The sequence below is a fragment of the Lutjanus erythropterus genome, chromosome 3, assembly GCF_056507025.1.
Source record: "Lutjanus erythropterus isolate fLutEry1 chromosome 3, fLutEry1.hap2, whole genome shotgun sequence".
In the NCBI taxonomy this organism is placed as follows: Eukaryota; Metazoa; Chordata; class Actinopteri; order Lutjaniformes; family Lutjanidae; genus Lutjanus; species Lutjanus erythropterus.
In genome coordinates, this window is record NC_139319.1 from 36,761,267 (window position 1) to 36,777,811 (window position 16,545).

The window sequence follows — 16,545 nt, forward strand, 5'->3', positions numbered from 1 at the left end:
GATAAGTCAGGTACATCAGAGACATGACTAAACATAACATAAACTAACTCACCCGTGAACTTGATTTCTGCCTGAGTCATGGCAGAGGGATTATCATCAGCAGTGGTGGTTGTTTAACAGACAACAACTCCCACAGGCACGGATGACCAGGGGAGAAGTAAACAAAGTTGAATGAATATGAATTATGTAGGGAAAATAAACAAACAAGAGTTTGCTGATGCATCATGCTGACCTTTATTTCATTAAAATGCAGCTTTTGAATCGTTTTTTTTAATCAGTTGCTTCTCCAATTATTGTTAATGATTGATAATAATTGTGGGGTGGGAGGGCCTAAACTTTTTTTTGGCTTCTGAAGGGGGCGCACCAGTAAAAGTTTGGGAACCACTGGTTTAGGTTACCATCATAATTTGTTTTCAAGTAAGAATGGAGGAATAGAGGAAGTCAAGGTGTTAGTTTATGCTGCAGGCACAACTTAAGAAAACGTTAGATGACATTAAAGATGGGGCAGGCAGCGGTGATAAACAGGAGATGAGATGGAGAGGAGGCGATACTTAGTTCCTGTGGGGGACTGAGATTTCTCATGATACCCGGGGTCAGACCCAAGTTGGTATGCGGTGGTTTGGCTTGCATGTGCTCTTCCTTCTGTGTGAGCGACTGAGAGCCAAATTCCTCCGTTGTATTAGGGGTTGGGATGGGGTGGGGAGAATGGAAACGGTTCAACACACACACACACACACACACACACACACACACACACACACACTTACATGCACACACACACGTACATGGACACACACACACCAGCTTCACCCCATCAGCTTGTTTTTACTGAGGGCTTATCTTCTTCCACATCCCCCTCCTTTTACCTCTTCCCATATTTTTATTCTGTTCTGCACCTTTCCCTCTTTTCTCTCCCTGCCTCCTCCTTTTTGTTATGCATGTATAATCAGTATCAAAAATACATATTTTTCCCCTGGGCTGTAGTGCTATTTATCCATTTAGATTTTTTTGGTGTGAGTTGCAGAGACAGCTGTAGAGATGTCTGCCTCCTCTCTAATACAATGGGACTAAATGGCACAAGTCCATGTGTTGCTTCAAGCACCAAAAAATACATCTGAAAAAATCTAAATCAGTGTCTCTTTCCAGAGATCATCATGCGGTTGCTCAAAGTAATTCACATAAGAATTCACTTGTTGTGAGCAGTTTCATGTAGGAACTACTTTCTGTCTGCAGTAGAATCTATCGGAAATATTTTTTTCTAATACAAAATAGAGCTAGACCAATCAATTGGTCGACCAACATATCGGGCCAATATTTGCCAATCACAGCAAGATCAGTCAATATAGATATCAGTAGATATGTTGTCTGATACCTGTCAGTATGAAAACTTTATTTTTTTTAACAGAACATCATGAAGATTGTGTGTATTTGTTTGCAGCATTTATGTATATTTGATCCTTTTTCTTAATTCAGGTTTAATTTTGCTCTGTTTGTGTTTTGCTTTTTTAAATTTAAGGTTATAATACAGTTATTATTAAAATAATCAGTGAAAGTTTACTGCTTCAGTTCCCTGATGTCATTTTGGATGTTAACATGTGTTGTTAAACTGTAAAATATCCTGCCTCCATCACATAACTTTCTCACAAGTGTTAACCACTTTTGAGAGATTTTTGCAAAAATGTGTGTTTATGTTTACATTCTGTTAATTGTTTTCTGTATAAAGAATATTGGCCTTAGTTTCCACATTAAACTGCTCACAAAAAGGTGTGTGAATTATCTTGAGTAACTGGGTCATGATCTTTTGGACAGACAGACTGGTTTTGAATTTTGCGAGCACAAGTGCATATGTTTGATTTTGGGGTGAACTGTCCCTTTAAAATTGAAAACAGGCTCCAAAGTGAAGCTGCCGAGTTCACGCTGAACCAAAAATGACTTTACATAATTCATAAAAGAGCTTTATTTACACAGACGGTTGGTGTTTGTGTGTGTGATCACGTTATGTGCAGCAGATAATATCTATGTCCTGGAAATATGCAAAACACTGTCAAACTTTGGCAGTTGCTCATTGAACAGGATTATACACTCTCACACTGATATGACATATGAAGGTCCCAGTTGTTTGTACAGGCAGCTGGGATGTTTAAATGCATTCCTAGATATTAAAGCTCCTTCCCTGCACTCCTTCTGGTGCCTCTCATGTCTCATACCAGTCACCTTGTCTGGAGTTCACTGCTGTCAACACAAGCGTCATACTTTCTGTTATTGGATGGTGTTGGAGAAAGACAGATAAACCCTGAGCATGAGCAGGCAAATTTATGCTTTTATCCGTTTAAGAAGGGCTGGGTATCATGCACCAAAATATCATATTTAATGTATAGTCTAATTTGTAGTCATATTATTTTGTATTGTTATTATCATATTATTATTTTGTCTTTGATCTTATTTAAAGGACCAGTGTGTAGGATTTAGTTGTATTTAGCTGTGCACTTGTAGATCGTACCTCCTCTCACCCTCCTGTTCCGAGTGTGTAGGAGTCGGTCTGCAGGGACCGGCAGAGTGAGCGCTCAGGTCGTGGCCTAATGACATTGCAGGTGCCAGTTTTTCAATCCAAAATGTCAGCTCTCTGGTGCCACTAGAGGAAAAAGTCTGGGAATCGACAAAGTCAATAGGATCCATCCTCTGGGGACCACAAATGTGCAAAATTTCATAGTAATCCATTCAGTATTTACTGAGATATTGAGATACTTGAGTCTGGACCAAAGTGGTCGACTGACCAACAGATCATAGAATGTGTCACTAGCATGGCTAAAACTTTTTATTGATACTTAGCATTAAGTTGGTTATAACATATTTTCATTCTTCAGAAAGTGTTTTAAAAAGCACCAAGGAATTGCACAAAATATTCCTTGCATCACTTTTATCTAGGTACATACAAAAAATGATATAAACAATTAAAAAGAATGAAAAAATAATATTGTAAATGTTTAGAAGCAGAACTTTGTCTTTCTTGCTTTATCTATGCAGGATAGACTTCAGAACATTCTCATGTTGCATTTCTACAACTATGTAATCAGCATACAAGGTTATTTTACATGTGCAAGCATGCAGACAAGCATCAACACATGTTTAAAGCCAGTAGTTAAATCTTTTGTCGTCTCCTCTGTCAGTTAGGTTTGCCTTTGTTCTCAGGTGACGCCCTTATTTTCGAGTGGAAAATGACACTAACCCACAAGCCTGCCCTTCCCTTCCCTTCTCTGACCATCCCCGACTTCCCACAGCAAACACTGACACTCCCTCCCATGCACACACACATATACACACACACACACGGTCACAAATACATGAGCTCATCATTCTTTATCAGACTTGTGTGCATGTTTTTTCCACACATGCTTGTTTCAGTCTCTTATCTACTATCTTGAACAAGTGTCTACAAGTATCTGTGTGTTCACTATATAAATTGCCCACCAAATAAAATGCCACACTGGACAAATAATCTGGCAACTCGCTTGCCTGACTGGGCAAGTGTATGGATACCATTGAGTCCCTGCTGGGCGAGATGGTCCGAGGCACTCAACAACAGTACAATACAAAAAATATGATGCAAAAATATGAGGAGTGTTGGATATTAATGATTCATTAACTAATCCAGCAGCGCAGCAGTAACCACCTCCACCCTGCTTTGAGCTGGACAGGTTATCCTCTGTTTGCTCCACGTGTCCCTTCTCTCAAAGGTCCCTGAAGGCACAGCGAGATAACCCCGTCTCTTTATTTCTCTGTCTGGCTCTCTGTGGCCCTGCCAGCCAGGTTTGTATTGCATTAGTACCATGACAGGACAGCCTGTGTGAGGAGAGTAAGGGGAGCACAGGTAGGAAGGGGGGGCTTCTCTTTGTCTCATCCCTCCTTTATTTGCTGCCCGAGGCCGTGGCGTTGTTTTTACTGAGGATAGGCTGATGGACTGAGATTTTTCCCTTCATTCTTTTCCAATACACACAGGTCTATGTCAACAAAAGTAAGGCTTTGTGTGTATGGCGTGGCAGTGGATAACATTTATTAAGTGAATTTGTATTTTTCAGTCTGGATTCTCTCTATTGATTCAGGTGTTTGTGTGAGCGTTTGTCTCATCTTGAAAAATGTGATGAATCTTGATGAATCAACAACAGAGCTTCCAGAGGAAAACTTCGGTTTCTCACAGCCGTCTTTTCTTATGAGATTCTTATTTTGAGCTTACTGAAGTCTCATCTGTTTCTTCTAAACCCCCCTCAGGAGAAAAATGGATCAAAACAAAAGACAAGAAAGAAAAGCCAGAGATCTTTTGGTGAGCTCATAGGTGTTTCAGTGGTTTTTCATTGACCAACACTTTACTTTGACCACTGAGAAAAATTTAAGATCTCATTTAAGACAACTGAGTTTTCTTTTAAGTCCACTGTTATCTCAAGAGCTGATTATTTAAGGCAAATTTAATAGCAGTGCAGTGAGACAAAAACAAACACTTTAAGATCTTTAATTGGGCTCAAATTAGTCTTGGGCTGAGACGAGACAAAGGTTATTTCTCAGGAGCCGAATTTAAAAAGTATGAGAAAAGGGTCAAAGTCTCATATTGTCTTAAACTGAGCTCATTTATGTCAGCGAGATACAGGCTAGACAAAGATGAGATCTTAATTTGAACTTTTCCTGTTCTCTGGGTTCAACCCTACAGACACTAACTTAGTTATACCCTGTTAGCTGAGCAGTCTGTGGTTAATGATTAAATACCAGTTCGCCACCGCCAGTCCAACCACATTCTTTGTTGTTGTGTTTTTGTAGCAAACTCTTCGACGCAAGACAAGCGTTAACGGCTGTTAGTTTTCTGTGTTAGGTGAGCCGATCCAAACAGCAAGCTGGTCAAGAACAATAGTTCAGTGTGTCTGGATGGATTTAAGAGATTAAACTGTTGTAATGGGAGTTGTAATATCTCCACTGACGCACAGAGTTCCCACAATGCTTTAAACTGTGGTGGTGGTGGGAGTATTAATAGACAGCAGGAAACAAAGATTAGACAAGGTGTGTGAGATTTTTGTCGGTTCGACTTCCCATCAAACTGTCGTACACATGCTCACACACTCACACACACTGGTTAAAAATCTGGTGTGTTTTTACTCCACACTTTCTACCAGAGAGGTGACGCATAGCTGATGGTGGATTCAGATTACCATACAATGACACACCTGTGGCTCCAGGCTGTGTGTGTGTGTGTGTGTGTGTGTGTGTGTGTGTTTGTGTGTGCGTGTGTGTGTGCATGTGCTGTGTCCCCAGTTGGAAAAAAGCTGATTCTTGGGTCAGTGGTTAAGGACAATGGGTCACAGACTGTATAGCCACTACAGGGCGTCTGTGGATGACCAGGGGACAAATGTAGAGTGAAACAAAGTTGGATGAATATGACTTTATGTTGGAGAAATTTTCTGACATGTATTTCGCTAAAATTGAACTCCTATCCTATCGATCCTATACAATACACCACTATTTTTTTCATGATGATGATACGGATTACATGAAGCTGAAATTACAGCTGTAACAATTAATCAATTATTAAATTAATCACCAATTATTTTGATGATTGATTAACCGGTTTAAGTAATTTTTTAAGAAAAAGGTCAAAGGCTTTGGGAAACACTGATGGATATTTTATTTTAAAACAAACAACTATAAATGGAGAAAATGATGGACTGATTCATGATCATAAAAATAATCGTTAGTTGTAGCCCTAGCTGACACTGAACTTCAGCCTGGAAAGCTTGTGTAGTTTGTGTAGTCTAAGTTGTATAATGGCATCCTTCCACCATTGCAGAGACCTGTTGGATTGTGACTTGTGACATTCACATGTGCAGCTGACAGGCTGTGAGACGGCCCTCATTTGCATAATGCATTGCTGAGAGTTTTAAGCTTGCTATTTTATGTTCCAAAACGCAAATATTATTGTTAGCGTTTGTAATGTATTCATCATGCATATGTAACGTGTTTGTTCAGGGCATGGTGGTTTCTAAACACATAGCTTTGTGGAATGTAGATCAGAATGTTGATTGGTGACGTCCAATATCCAATGAATGCCTTATGTCAATATTAGACTACCTTACTGATATTGGATTGGATTGGTCCCATTTCTACTGTTATAGTTAATGATTGATAAGGCAAGTAGCTTTTCATTGCCTTCTCCTGTTTTCCTCTGGGGGTCACAATTCTTCCATATTTCTCCTGATTTATGACAATGTTTTTTCTCGTCATCACGGCCTGTCTCTGACACTGTATAGCATGTATAAGACCTATGACTCTAAAATAGAAAGCTCACACCTGCTGTACCCAGTAATACATCCATGCCCTTGCCTCTCATCAGTGAGTAAGAGTTTCTTTCAGAAATGAGCACAGTGGATACAAGAGCAGCCAAACTAATATAGAACAACATTTGTAGAATATTAATTTTCTGTGTTATTGTGATCAAATTTGAAATTGGAATAGGTAAGAATAAATGTTGTGGTCCTATGGTGTTTTCCAGCTAGGAATTGTCGGTAATAATGTAGGTCATCTGCAGGCATTGTTTGCAAAAGAATGCATGCTTGTTGTTTTGTTATTTACAGTCTTTACGAGACTCCAGAGTGCAGGAAACAAAGTCTGTGAAACTGGAAGTCCTCCCATTTTCCTTAGGTTGGCAAGCAGTGGCTATAGGTAGGCCTTACATTCCAGGAAATGAATGTAAGTCTATGTGATATCCTCGAAAATGACATAAGTAAGTGTGTGTGTGTTGGCATTCATAGAAAAAATGCCACAGTGTTTGTATGATAAGAGTAATGTGACCATTTGAAGGACAGTGGGTTTATTTGCAACAAGTTGGTTGGTCAGCTGCTCCAAAAATATTATTTAGAGGCCACATTTTGTTTCCAAGCGTCTGATATTGTGGGGGTTTAGTCATGGCCTTCGTCCTCTCTCTGGTCCTCCCACCTTTACTGTCAACACTAAACTAAAGTGAGCATTGAGTCAGTAAGGGAGGAACTTGGAAACAATTGATAAGGAGGACAAAGGTGGAGAGGGGGAAGGAAGGAAGGAAGGAAGAAGCAAGTAAAGGCAGAGACAAGAGTCAACAACTGGATCAGAGACATGAGAATGGACAGTAATTTCATTTGTTCTAACTCCAGGAAACTGACAGATTAACAGCAGCACCTGTATAATATGATGCATTTTGATAAATCAAATAAATCATGCCTTTGTGGTGCTTAGAAAGCTCGAGTTTTGCTGAGATGGTCAAATAAAATTGGTGATTCAACTGTAGGGTAAATTTTAGGGGCTGTAATTTTCAGTGTTCTACAATACTTTGCATGTTGCATTTTATTAACTCAAAGGTGCCCTCTGTGGAGTAAACAAAGAAAGGTTCTGTTTACATCCAGTGTTTGTCACAAATACATTGTGTATCCTTGAGATCTTATTAGTATATGTTGTGTGTATTTCCATCCCTCATAACATGGGATCATTTGCAAAGCTAATTTCTTAAAACGATGTTTTGTTGATTTTGGAGGCCAGTTGTGGTAGTGTTTCCATTGCCATAACCACAAAATATAACTGCAAAAATTAAAATTTCCTCCTGCTTCATTTTAACAGACTACTTACTGTGACTTTACCTGGGAAAATGTTAAGTCACAGGCTTGTTTGGTCTGAGCTGACGGAGAATCTGACCCAGAGACAGCCATTAAGAGTAACTGTACCTAAATATCCAATCTTCTCACTGAAGATCTCAGTTGTGTATGTAGCTCTTATAGAGATATCAGTAATAAACTGAGACTGTTTCATAACCAAAAAAGTTCCAGTTTCATTGTCTTGCTCATGAGCACTGCAGCAGAGACCGCTTTACTAAACACTCAGCACTACATGTAGCTTTTTGGGTGATACACACATGAAGTTCTCAAACCCCAAGACTGTCATCACCTAGTTTTAGTGATGTTTATGATCATAAAACATAAAGATCCAGTTTATTGTTGTTGAGACTATAAGAATGTGTCATTATTATGAAATCGCATGTATGAGCAGATGACAGTGATGGCGAGGCAGAGGGAGACGAACGCACAAAGCTGCTTATTTCTGACACAAATCAATGCAGCGCTGTCAGCAAAGGTTCCTCTGAAAGAGACTAATTTGTCCCTAATGCCGTGGTGTCAGCAGCCCTCAGCCCAGCTCTCGTCGTAACATCACCTTGCTGAGTTATCTCGCCTCGCACATTTCACCGGGAGAGCAACACATCTCAATGTGGACACTGAAACACACACAGAGAGAAGAGCGACCAGACTGTGATAGAATCGTGATGGAATGTGAAGCTTATCTTTAGTTGGCAGGAGACAGACAGACAGACAGATACACACACACGCACGCACGCACGCACGCACACACACACACACACACTCACACACACACACACATCTCTGTGGTGGAGTCACTCTGCTCATCGCTTAAGTCTTACATTTTCCAAGCACTAAAACAGAGTTATGAGTTTAATTTATGTGAGTTACGTGGTACTTTCACTCTTATACACTCAGGAGGCTCGAGAACTGGTCCATGGAGTGTGATGATGCAAACACACACAACATACCCCACATATACTTACATATATCCCCATTTTCAGGTGTAGCAGAAAATAAATAAATGCCAGTCTAAATTTGATTTATTAAAAGTAATTTGAGGGCCCACAGTGGAATGGTCAGTTTCCCATTTGGCTAATTTTAAAAATTCACCTTGTGTTAGTTTCCACATTGCAACAAACCATAAAAGCTTAAAGGAGAAATCTGTAATAACAACAACACTACAGCTGTGGAGTCCTTTGAAATGTATATTCTGGTCCATAATTTGGGTTATTTTTTGCTCATTTCACTTTAATTAGAGTTCAAATTAATGCGGAGTGTTTGCAGAATTAGTGTCTGTTTATGAGTAATGTTTTAAAAGGAGTAGATGTTGATAATAGTTAAATGGAGCAATATATTAATGGAGTATGGCAGGGTTAGTGTAAGACGTCACTCGTTATCGTTACAATGTTGTGCTTGTCTTGTGCTCCTGCAGTGTTCTTGCAACCTGCCTGAGCGTCCTTGAGTCTCAGGAGGAGGGGGTTGGAGGAAACAACTCCCTTCAACTATAGATTGTATATTAAATAGGATTTCAATAAACTGCTGTAGCTTCATATTTATTGTACAAATGTGGAAATATTTCTGCATGTTTAAACAGAGAGGTTGTCTATATTGTTTTTTGTTGTTGCTGTTGTTGCAGCTCTAGTTAAAAGAAACAGTACAGATGGGCAATAAATGATTAGTTGATTAATTAGTTATTAAAGAAATTAAAAAACTATTTTGATAATAAATTAATCATTCAAAAATGTCCAAATTCTCTGATTTCAGCTTCAAATTCTTTACTTTTCCATGACAGTAAACTGAATATCTTTGGGTTGTGGACAAAACAAGACATTTGAGGATGTCACCTTGGTCTTTGAGGAACATTCACATACTATTTTTCTTTCTTTTAATGAAAATAACTGTTAGTTGCAGCCCTAAATTTAACAGTTTTTTGGTGGTGCAGGCTTTTGTCCAAACCAGGCTTTTTGTTGTCATGAATTTAACATGAACCTTGATCTTTGGCAGCCTGCAGTGCTGGATAACCTCTTGACCTCCATGAAGTTTGTCCTCCACGGCATGGGCATCCTCCGGGTCAACCTGGCTAACAACAGGAATAAGGTAGTCTGGCTGCATGTCTCAATGTCACCCTGACTGTCTTTCTTTCTATTTGTCTTATTTCTAATCATTTTTTGTGTTTTTTTGTCAGACTCTTTGTATCAGTCTCTTCCGTTTCTCATCCTGCTTCTCTTAGGTTCAAATTCATCCTGAGCTTTATGCTTCTAGTTTTCCTGCACTGCACTCAGATCTCCACTAGAGAGCAGCATCTCAGCACTGCAGCCCCTCACACACACACGCATACACACATACAGCAAAATTTTGTTTACATGAGAGAGAGCAGAAAGTTAGACGGTTGGTGGGTGGTTTGATTGTGAGGTTCAATTTGATTTGATCTTTATTGTCAAAGTTATCAGAGCTCATACACAATCCACCCACTCTGCACTTCCTGCTAGAGATGATGACCAAAGTATTTCCTCTATTAAATGTCAGCAGGGTGTGTTTGTGTGTATCTTCACGTGTGTGTGTGTGTGTGTGTGTGTGTGTGTGTGTGTGTGTGTGTGTGTGTGTGTGTGTGTGTGTGTGTGTGCACATATCCATTCATTTGTGCTTCTGTACTGATTACCAAGTCTAGAGAGCAGAGGCAGACTCCAAAACTTTTTCTGTCATTTAGGCTCACATCCTTTTTTCCATCTGGCCTCAGCCCCTCACTGACAAGCTGCCCATCTATCCATATATCTGTCTCCGTCTCCTCTTGCAGGTCCATGCCCACTCTGTCCTGTCGTGTGGGCGGTGTTTTGATGAAGAGCAGGTGTTGTTTCCGTTCCTTAGCCACGCCCTGTCCTGTCTGTGGGCCGACCAGGGCGTGAGGGCCGCGGCAGCCCGGGGATACGAGTATGAGCTCAATGACTCGGCGCTGTAGTGAGTACTCTTCCAACACAAACTCACGTCATGCTGAGGAGATACAGGGGTCTAATTAGCTGGACTTAGCAGCTGATGCTCATCCTTGTGCTTGCTGTCACTGGGAATCAGAGTCTGGAGAGTGGAAAGGGAAGAGGGAGGGAGACAAACCCAAGTAAACTGTAGTTACATGTACATCCACGGCTGTCATATACATCCAAATAACATCCTTAAAATACATATGTGTTTGCTTTTTATTGGTTTTGACTGTGTGCATATATGGGCAAAGCAATGCAATACAGAAACTGTTCAAACTCAGAGACGTGCTTACAGAGAATGTTTAAAAATGTGCACATTTAAGAAAAAGTCAAACTGTGCAGGCACAATAATGGAAGTGAGGAAGTGGGAATGAAGACTGAAAGTAAGAAACAAATGTAGAGGGGATGGTGTGTGTGATGCAGAAGTAAGACAGAGCTGAGACCCACCGGGAGGCCGTCTGTTCTCATCCTCTACCCCAGTGAGAGGCCTCGGCTCTGGGTTATCTACACCGACAGGCCCCCTGGTTCCCACTGAGAACCACCGTACATCACCATCATACTCTGCTCTCCTCAGACACACACGCACGCACACACACACACACACACACACACACACACACACACACACACACACACACACACACACACACACACACACTTGTACTTCTGTACTTGGGAGGACCCTTATTGACATAATGCATTTTCTAGACCCTTATCTTAATGTTAAAGGGAAATCTCACTTTAGATCAACCTTTTTTAAAGATGGCATATTATAGTAATAAAAATAAGAATATTTACCAAGTTAGTTTCTGAGAGAACACAACAACTTCACTAAAAAGTCAAATGGGGCAAGAAACACGTGGTCAGATATTCAGATATGTTACTGACTGATATAGGTTTTTCGATTGCAGAGGCTGATATTTAGAGAGCAGCAACAATATCAAGACAAAGAAAAGTCACGTATAATTCCATCATCCCATTCATATTACAATCTAATATACATGGTTATCACTTAGTAACATGTTGTTTTACATGACATTATTTAATGAAAAAGAAAAATACATTGGGTGTGCTGTAGATTTCAGAATGTGACTAGTATTTTGAGGAAAGTGGGCTATAGAGGATGACATTTTTCAGAATCCCACAGGACATGTAATCATAATAACAATAAGTCACGTGTGGACTGTGGATTGATGGAAATTGGATGGGAGAGGAATCATTATTCCAGAAACGGGACTTGACAGAATTTCTTTTTTTTTTCCTCTCTGTCAAGGGATTGGGGTAGAATGGGAGTATTTTTTGTGGGAGTGGGATGGAACAAGTGTGAAAATCCACTCCTGTGTTCCCCTCTAGCAGAGCACAATATGTCAGAAGAGACATCACTCATTTATAACATTATATATATTTAAAGGAGAAATCCGTGATATATATTCTTTTCCAAGATTAAGGAAATATACTAAATTGAAGTACTTGCTACTCTGACGTTCCGGGCTGGAATAATATTTTGCCTGTTTCACCTTAACTGGAGTCCAAATTAAAGCAGAATGTTTGCCAAATGAGTAGGTGTCTGTTTATGAGTCATAATAAGTTATTGATAATCTTATAGAAGGAGTAGATGTTTATAATTGTTAAATTGAGCAATGTCTGGCAGACAGCCACTCAACTCAAACTCCAGACTGTGTATTTTCAGGGCGGTGGGCTTTTATTTTCAGGATAACGGGCTGAACTGTACATTGACAGATAACTGACAGTTATATTGACAGTGTAGGTCTTGTCGTTGCTTGTTATTGTCCACTCATAACTTTGCACTGGTATTGCACTTCTGCAGCCTGTTACATATTGTTCCCTTAATGCTGCACAGTAACAGTTTTAGATTAGATTTCCTAACATTTTGCATCGAGGAAACATGTTAAAGTTTAGAAAAGATGATGGTATGAAAATAAAAAGCCAGATAATCAACCCAATTAATCAGTCTTATATCACTACTTATTTCTGGGTTTGCTAGATCAAGTTGAATTATTTTAATTACCTTACGTAGTGTAGTTGTAGGTAACCACAGTTTTCCTGTGCAGTGAGTGATTTTTACAGACATGTCAGGTGTGCTCACTCTTGTTTTTCTGTTAAATAAAGTGGTTTAGATAATCTGACTGAGCTGTCTGGCCACTCCTGGTCCATGAAGCTTTTTTGATGGGATGATGTCTTCTTCCCAAACGTAACCCCAATATTAAACTTGCAATAACAGGTTGTATTTTATTGGCCAATGGAAACAATTGTGATGACTACATTGATGCATCATCACCATGTTGTTATGGTCAACTTGTCTGCAGTTATTTACACACCCACAATAATGTGATGTGTGCAAGGTTTTGCTCACAGTGATGAAGTGATAAAGCTAAAGAGAATTATTACTCAACTCTACAGTTTCCCTGAGATCTTGGAAGTGATTTAGTGTCTTTCGGAGCATTGTTTTGTTTTTTACAATGCAGCAGACAGATATGTCCCTCAGGGGCCGGTAGAGGCCAAACACGGAGCTAAAAGGAGAATATCTGACTTACATTCCTCAGTTGGCCAAAAGACAACTTTAAATGAATGTTAAAATAGCTCTTTATCTTTTGGAAGTGTAAATTCCAACAGTTAAGCCGTTTGAAGAATGGAGGACTGGTCAAAATGTGCTCACTGGAAAAATGATCACTCACTCACTAAAACTCAGAATGGTCCTCATAAATACAGAAGTACAGAGCTGACACTCGCATGTTGTCTGTGCAGCGTCCAGCGGGCAGCGTGTGTGTGTGTGTGTGTGTTTTAAGCAGCAGGATGTGTGTCGCTGCCCAGGAACCTGATTCAGGATGACTAGTTGAGAATGTCACAGTCGGTTCAGGTAGGCTGGAGACGTCATTGTGTGTGTGTGTGTGTGTGTGTGTGTGTGTGTGTGTGTGTGTGTGTGTGTGTGTGTGTGTGTGTGTGTGTGTGTAAAAAGATCACATGTCACTGAGTGCACGCACACACATGATACAGTTGATTACACTAGCTGTGTTAATAGCTAATCTGTTTGAAAGCTTAGCCTCAGTGTGTTATTATGGTAAACCTCAGAGTGAATATTCATCGTGATGAGCTGCTGCACCCCCTGGGGCTCCAGCCTTATCACTGCACACCCCACCCGCCGCCTGGCAGCTGACACGGCCACGGCGTACACACACGCAACTGATACCTGATTTTATTTTCTTTTGATCTTAAGTTTGTCTGCAGCTTATTAAATTTCATTTCTCTCTTTCTTTTTCCCTTTTTTTTGCACCCTTCTGTCTCTCTTCCCCCTCTCTTCTTCCTCCTCTTCCTCTTCCTCTTTTTGTAGTTTCTTTGAGAACATGACCCGCATCACTTCTCCAGATTATGTACCCACAGAGACAGATGTTCTGCGAGTACGATTGAGGACCACAGGCGTCATAGAGACCCAGTTTAAAGTCAACCATCTCATTTTCAGGTAGAGTCCTTTCACTCGGCTTTTTATTAAGACATTATACTGCAGCACAAGGCTGCTTATAACCACTGATTCACTCGGGGCTGCACTGGACTTCTCCAGGAGCAACTGTCATACCAACTTACTTCACTTTCTTTTGCCGTGACACTCTTATCTCTGTCTCCAGCCATATGATAGTCCCCCTGGAGATCGCCAGCTTCATTCAATATGTCAATATGGCACCTATCAGTCGGCTTTACACTCGTCTGCTGACAGCACACACACACTCAAAAGCACCGGTGGCTCGGTCTTATCAGTGGACAAGCAGGGGGCAGGTATCTGAGCCGTGGAGGCTAATGTCAGATGCCCATATTCATCTCTGATCAATGAGCCGCTGTCACATAATACCAACTTCTTTATCATCTTCGAATGGCTGAACTCATTTCCTGAAGGAGCTGATTGTCATGACAGGGCGATAGATATTAATGAACTTGATTTATCTGCAGCCTGACTGATGCAGAACAACAAACGTAAAGCTGATACTAAAACACTATTACCGTTCAAGAAAAAACAGTTATTGTTACTGATGTTTCACTCACTCACTGAAACTGTTTTTTAACACCAATGGATTATTGTGTAAGTGTTCAGTTCAGATATTTTCCATACTGCTACCAACACCATCTCTAAACCTTTGGTAAATGATACTTTTTATGCCTCCGCAACAGCTGTGGCTGGAGGTTTCATGTCGTCAGCGCGACACAATGTCTCAAGAACACCCTGAGGGATTTTTTTCAAATTTGGCACCAATTTCAGGACCTTAGGATTAAGTGATTAGATTTTAGTGGTCACACGTCAAAACATGTTTTTGGCCATAACTCAAGATTTTATAAAATAATAATGAATAGGATAAAATGATGAGGTGATGATGTTTTATATGCAGAAGGTCAAAGGTCAACTTCACGGTGACATCATAATGTTCTGCTCTATCAGTCCTCTGTACTCCTCTGTAAAAATAGTCTCTAAGTGAAGACAGCATGTTTCTCACTGGAAATTATTAACTGGGATCAGAAATGTCAATATAGTGATAATGTTCATGTCCCTCAAAATGCACTTAACACCTTTTATTAAATTCCTTTGAAGTCTTCACTTCAGGTATTATCTGAGCCTGGACAGACATGGATGTAAACTGCAGCATGAAGGAGGCAAACAACAGTAAGGCAGTAATTCAAAGTAAAACAGAATTAACCAAAACGATTCAAATGAACAGGAGTTCAAATATTAGTCAACGGTCTGATAAATTTTCAGATAAAACTGAAAAAAAAAGTAATTTAAAGTGTCAGCTGTAGTGTAAGTACTGTACTGAAAGTAGTTGGAGTAAATTGTGTCTGTAGGGTGAAATGGCACATTATCTGAAAATTCAATTGAGTTAAAGGACCGGTGTTCAGGACTTAGTTGCATTTTGTGGTGCGCTTGCAGTTTGCAAAAACTTTGCCTCATTCTCCTCTTCCAAGCTTGTAGTCTGTATCTGGCTTTATTCGTATTGTCCATTCTGGGCTTCTGTAGAAACATGGCAGTGTAACACGCATTCCTCTCACAAGATATGTGAAAACTTGGTGTTGGTGGTGGAGGAAAAGTTAGTGGATCAAAAAACTGAGTGCACGTCGTCTTCTGGGGATCATGAATGTACAAACGTTTGTAGTAATCCATCACATATTTCAGTTTGCACCAAAGTGGTGGATTTACAGACCAAGACTGCTGCTATCATGCCTAAAGATTCTGTAAATCCAAAACAACAAAATGAGAAAAATCTAAAGACATTTTAGAGTAAAATTGGACAAAAGATGATTCCACCATTCATTTGTAACAGATACTTCAGATTGAGTGTTACTGGGCAGTAACCTCTTGGGTTTCCAGTGAACACTGAACGTTTGTGGTCCGTAGAATTACAAATTATGAGTTATTATGAGTGTTGGCTCATAACGACAGCTTGTGAGGTTGTGGGTGATTTTGCACAGTTTGGTTTTATTGGAAAAGGTAATGGGCCATGTAGGGTTAAACTAGAATACATTCAGTGCTACACACATTTCATTGTGTGTCTGTGTGTCTACAGTGTATCTATCATATCGAGAAAATCACATTATTTTCTTCCTCTTTCTTACTAATGTCTACCCGAGGAGCATCTCTCTCATCCTCCCCAAATATCAACCTGTCCTTCATCCACACTCGACATTACATCTCATATGAAATTATAACAATAAAACACATTACCTCAGCTTTTCATAAGATCTCTGTTTAGCATATAAACATGGTAGAATGAGTTTGTCAGCAGATGACTTCAGCCTGGCGTGTCTGAGGGATCTCATCCAGACAGTGGAAATATTTCACATCAGGAAAAGTTTCACCTGCAAGGAAACGCTTTGATCATCACACTATCTGATGTCTCCACTATCTGTGCTGCTTCTTCCTCGCAGTCCTTCGG

The 16,545-nt window shown here is 40.0% G+C and overlaps 1 protein-coding gene across 4 annotated transcripts in view; it reads left to right on the forward strand.

The window, feature by feature from the left end:
• The window catches only part of gnav1 (guanine nucleotide binding protein (G protein) alpha v1), a 34,110-nt gene that overhangs the window by 1,894 nt on the left and 15,671 nt on the right, over nt 1-16,545 (forward strand). For all 4 annotated transcript variants that reach the window (XM_084716008.1, XM_084716010.1, XM_084716009.1 and 1 more), the window contains exons 3-5: nt 9,645-9,737; nt 10,435-10,595; nt 13,962-14,090. In XM_084716008.1, the coding sequence (XP_084572134.1) occupies nt 9,645-9,737; nt 10,435-10,595; nt 13,962-14,090 (383 nt within the window). The remainder of the gene's footprint in view (nt 1-9,644; nt 9,738-10,434; nt 10,596-13,961; nt 14,091-16,545) is intronic.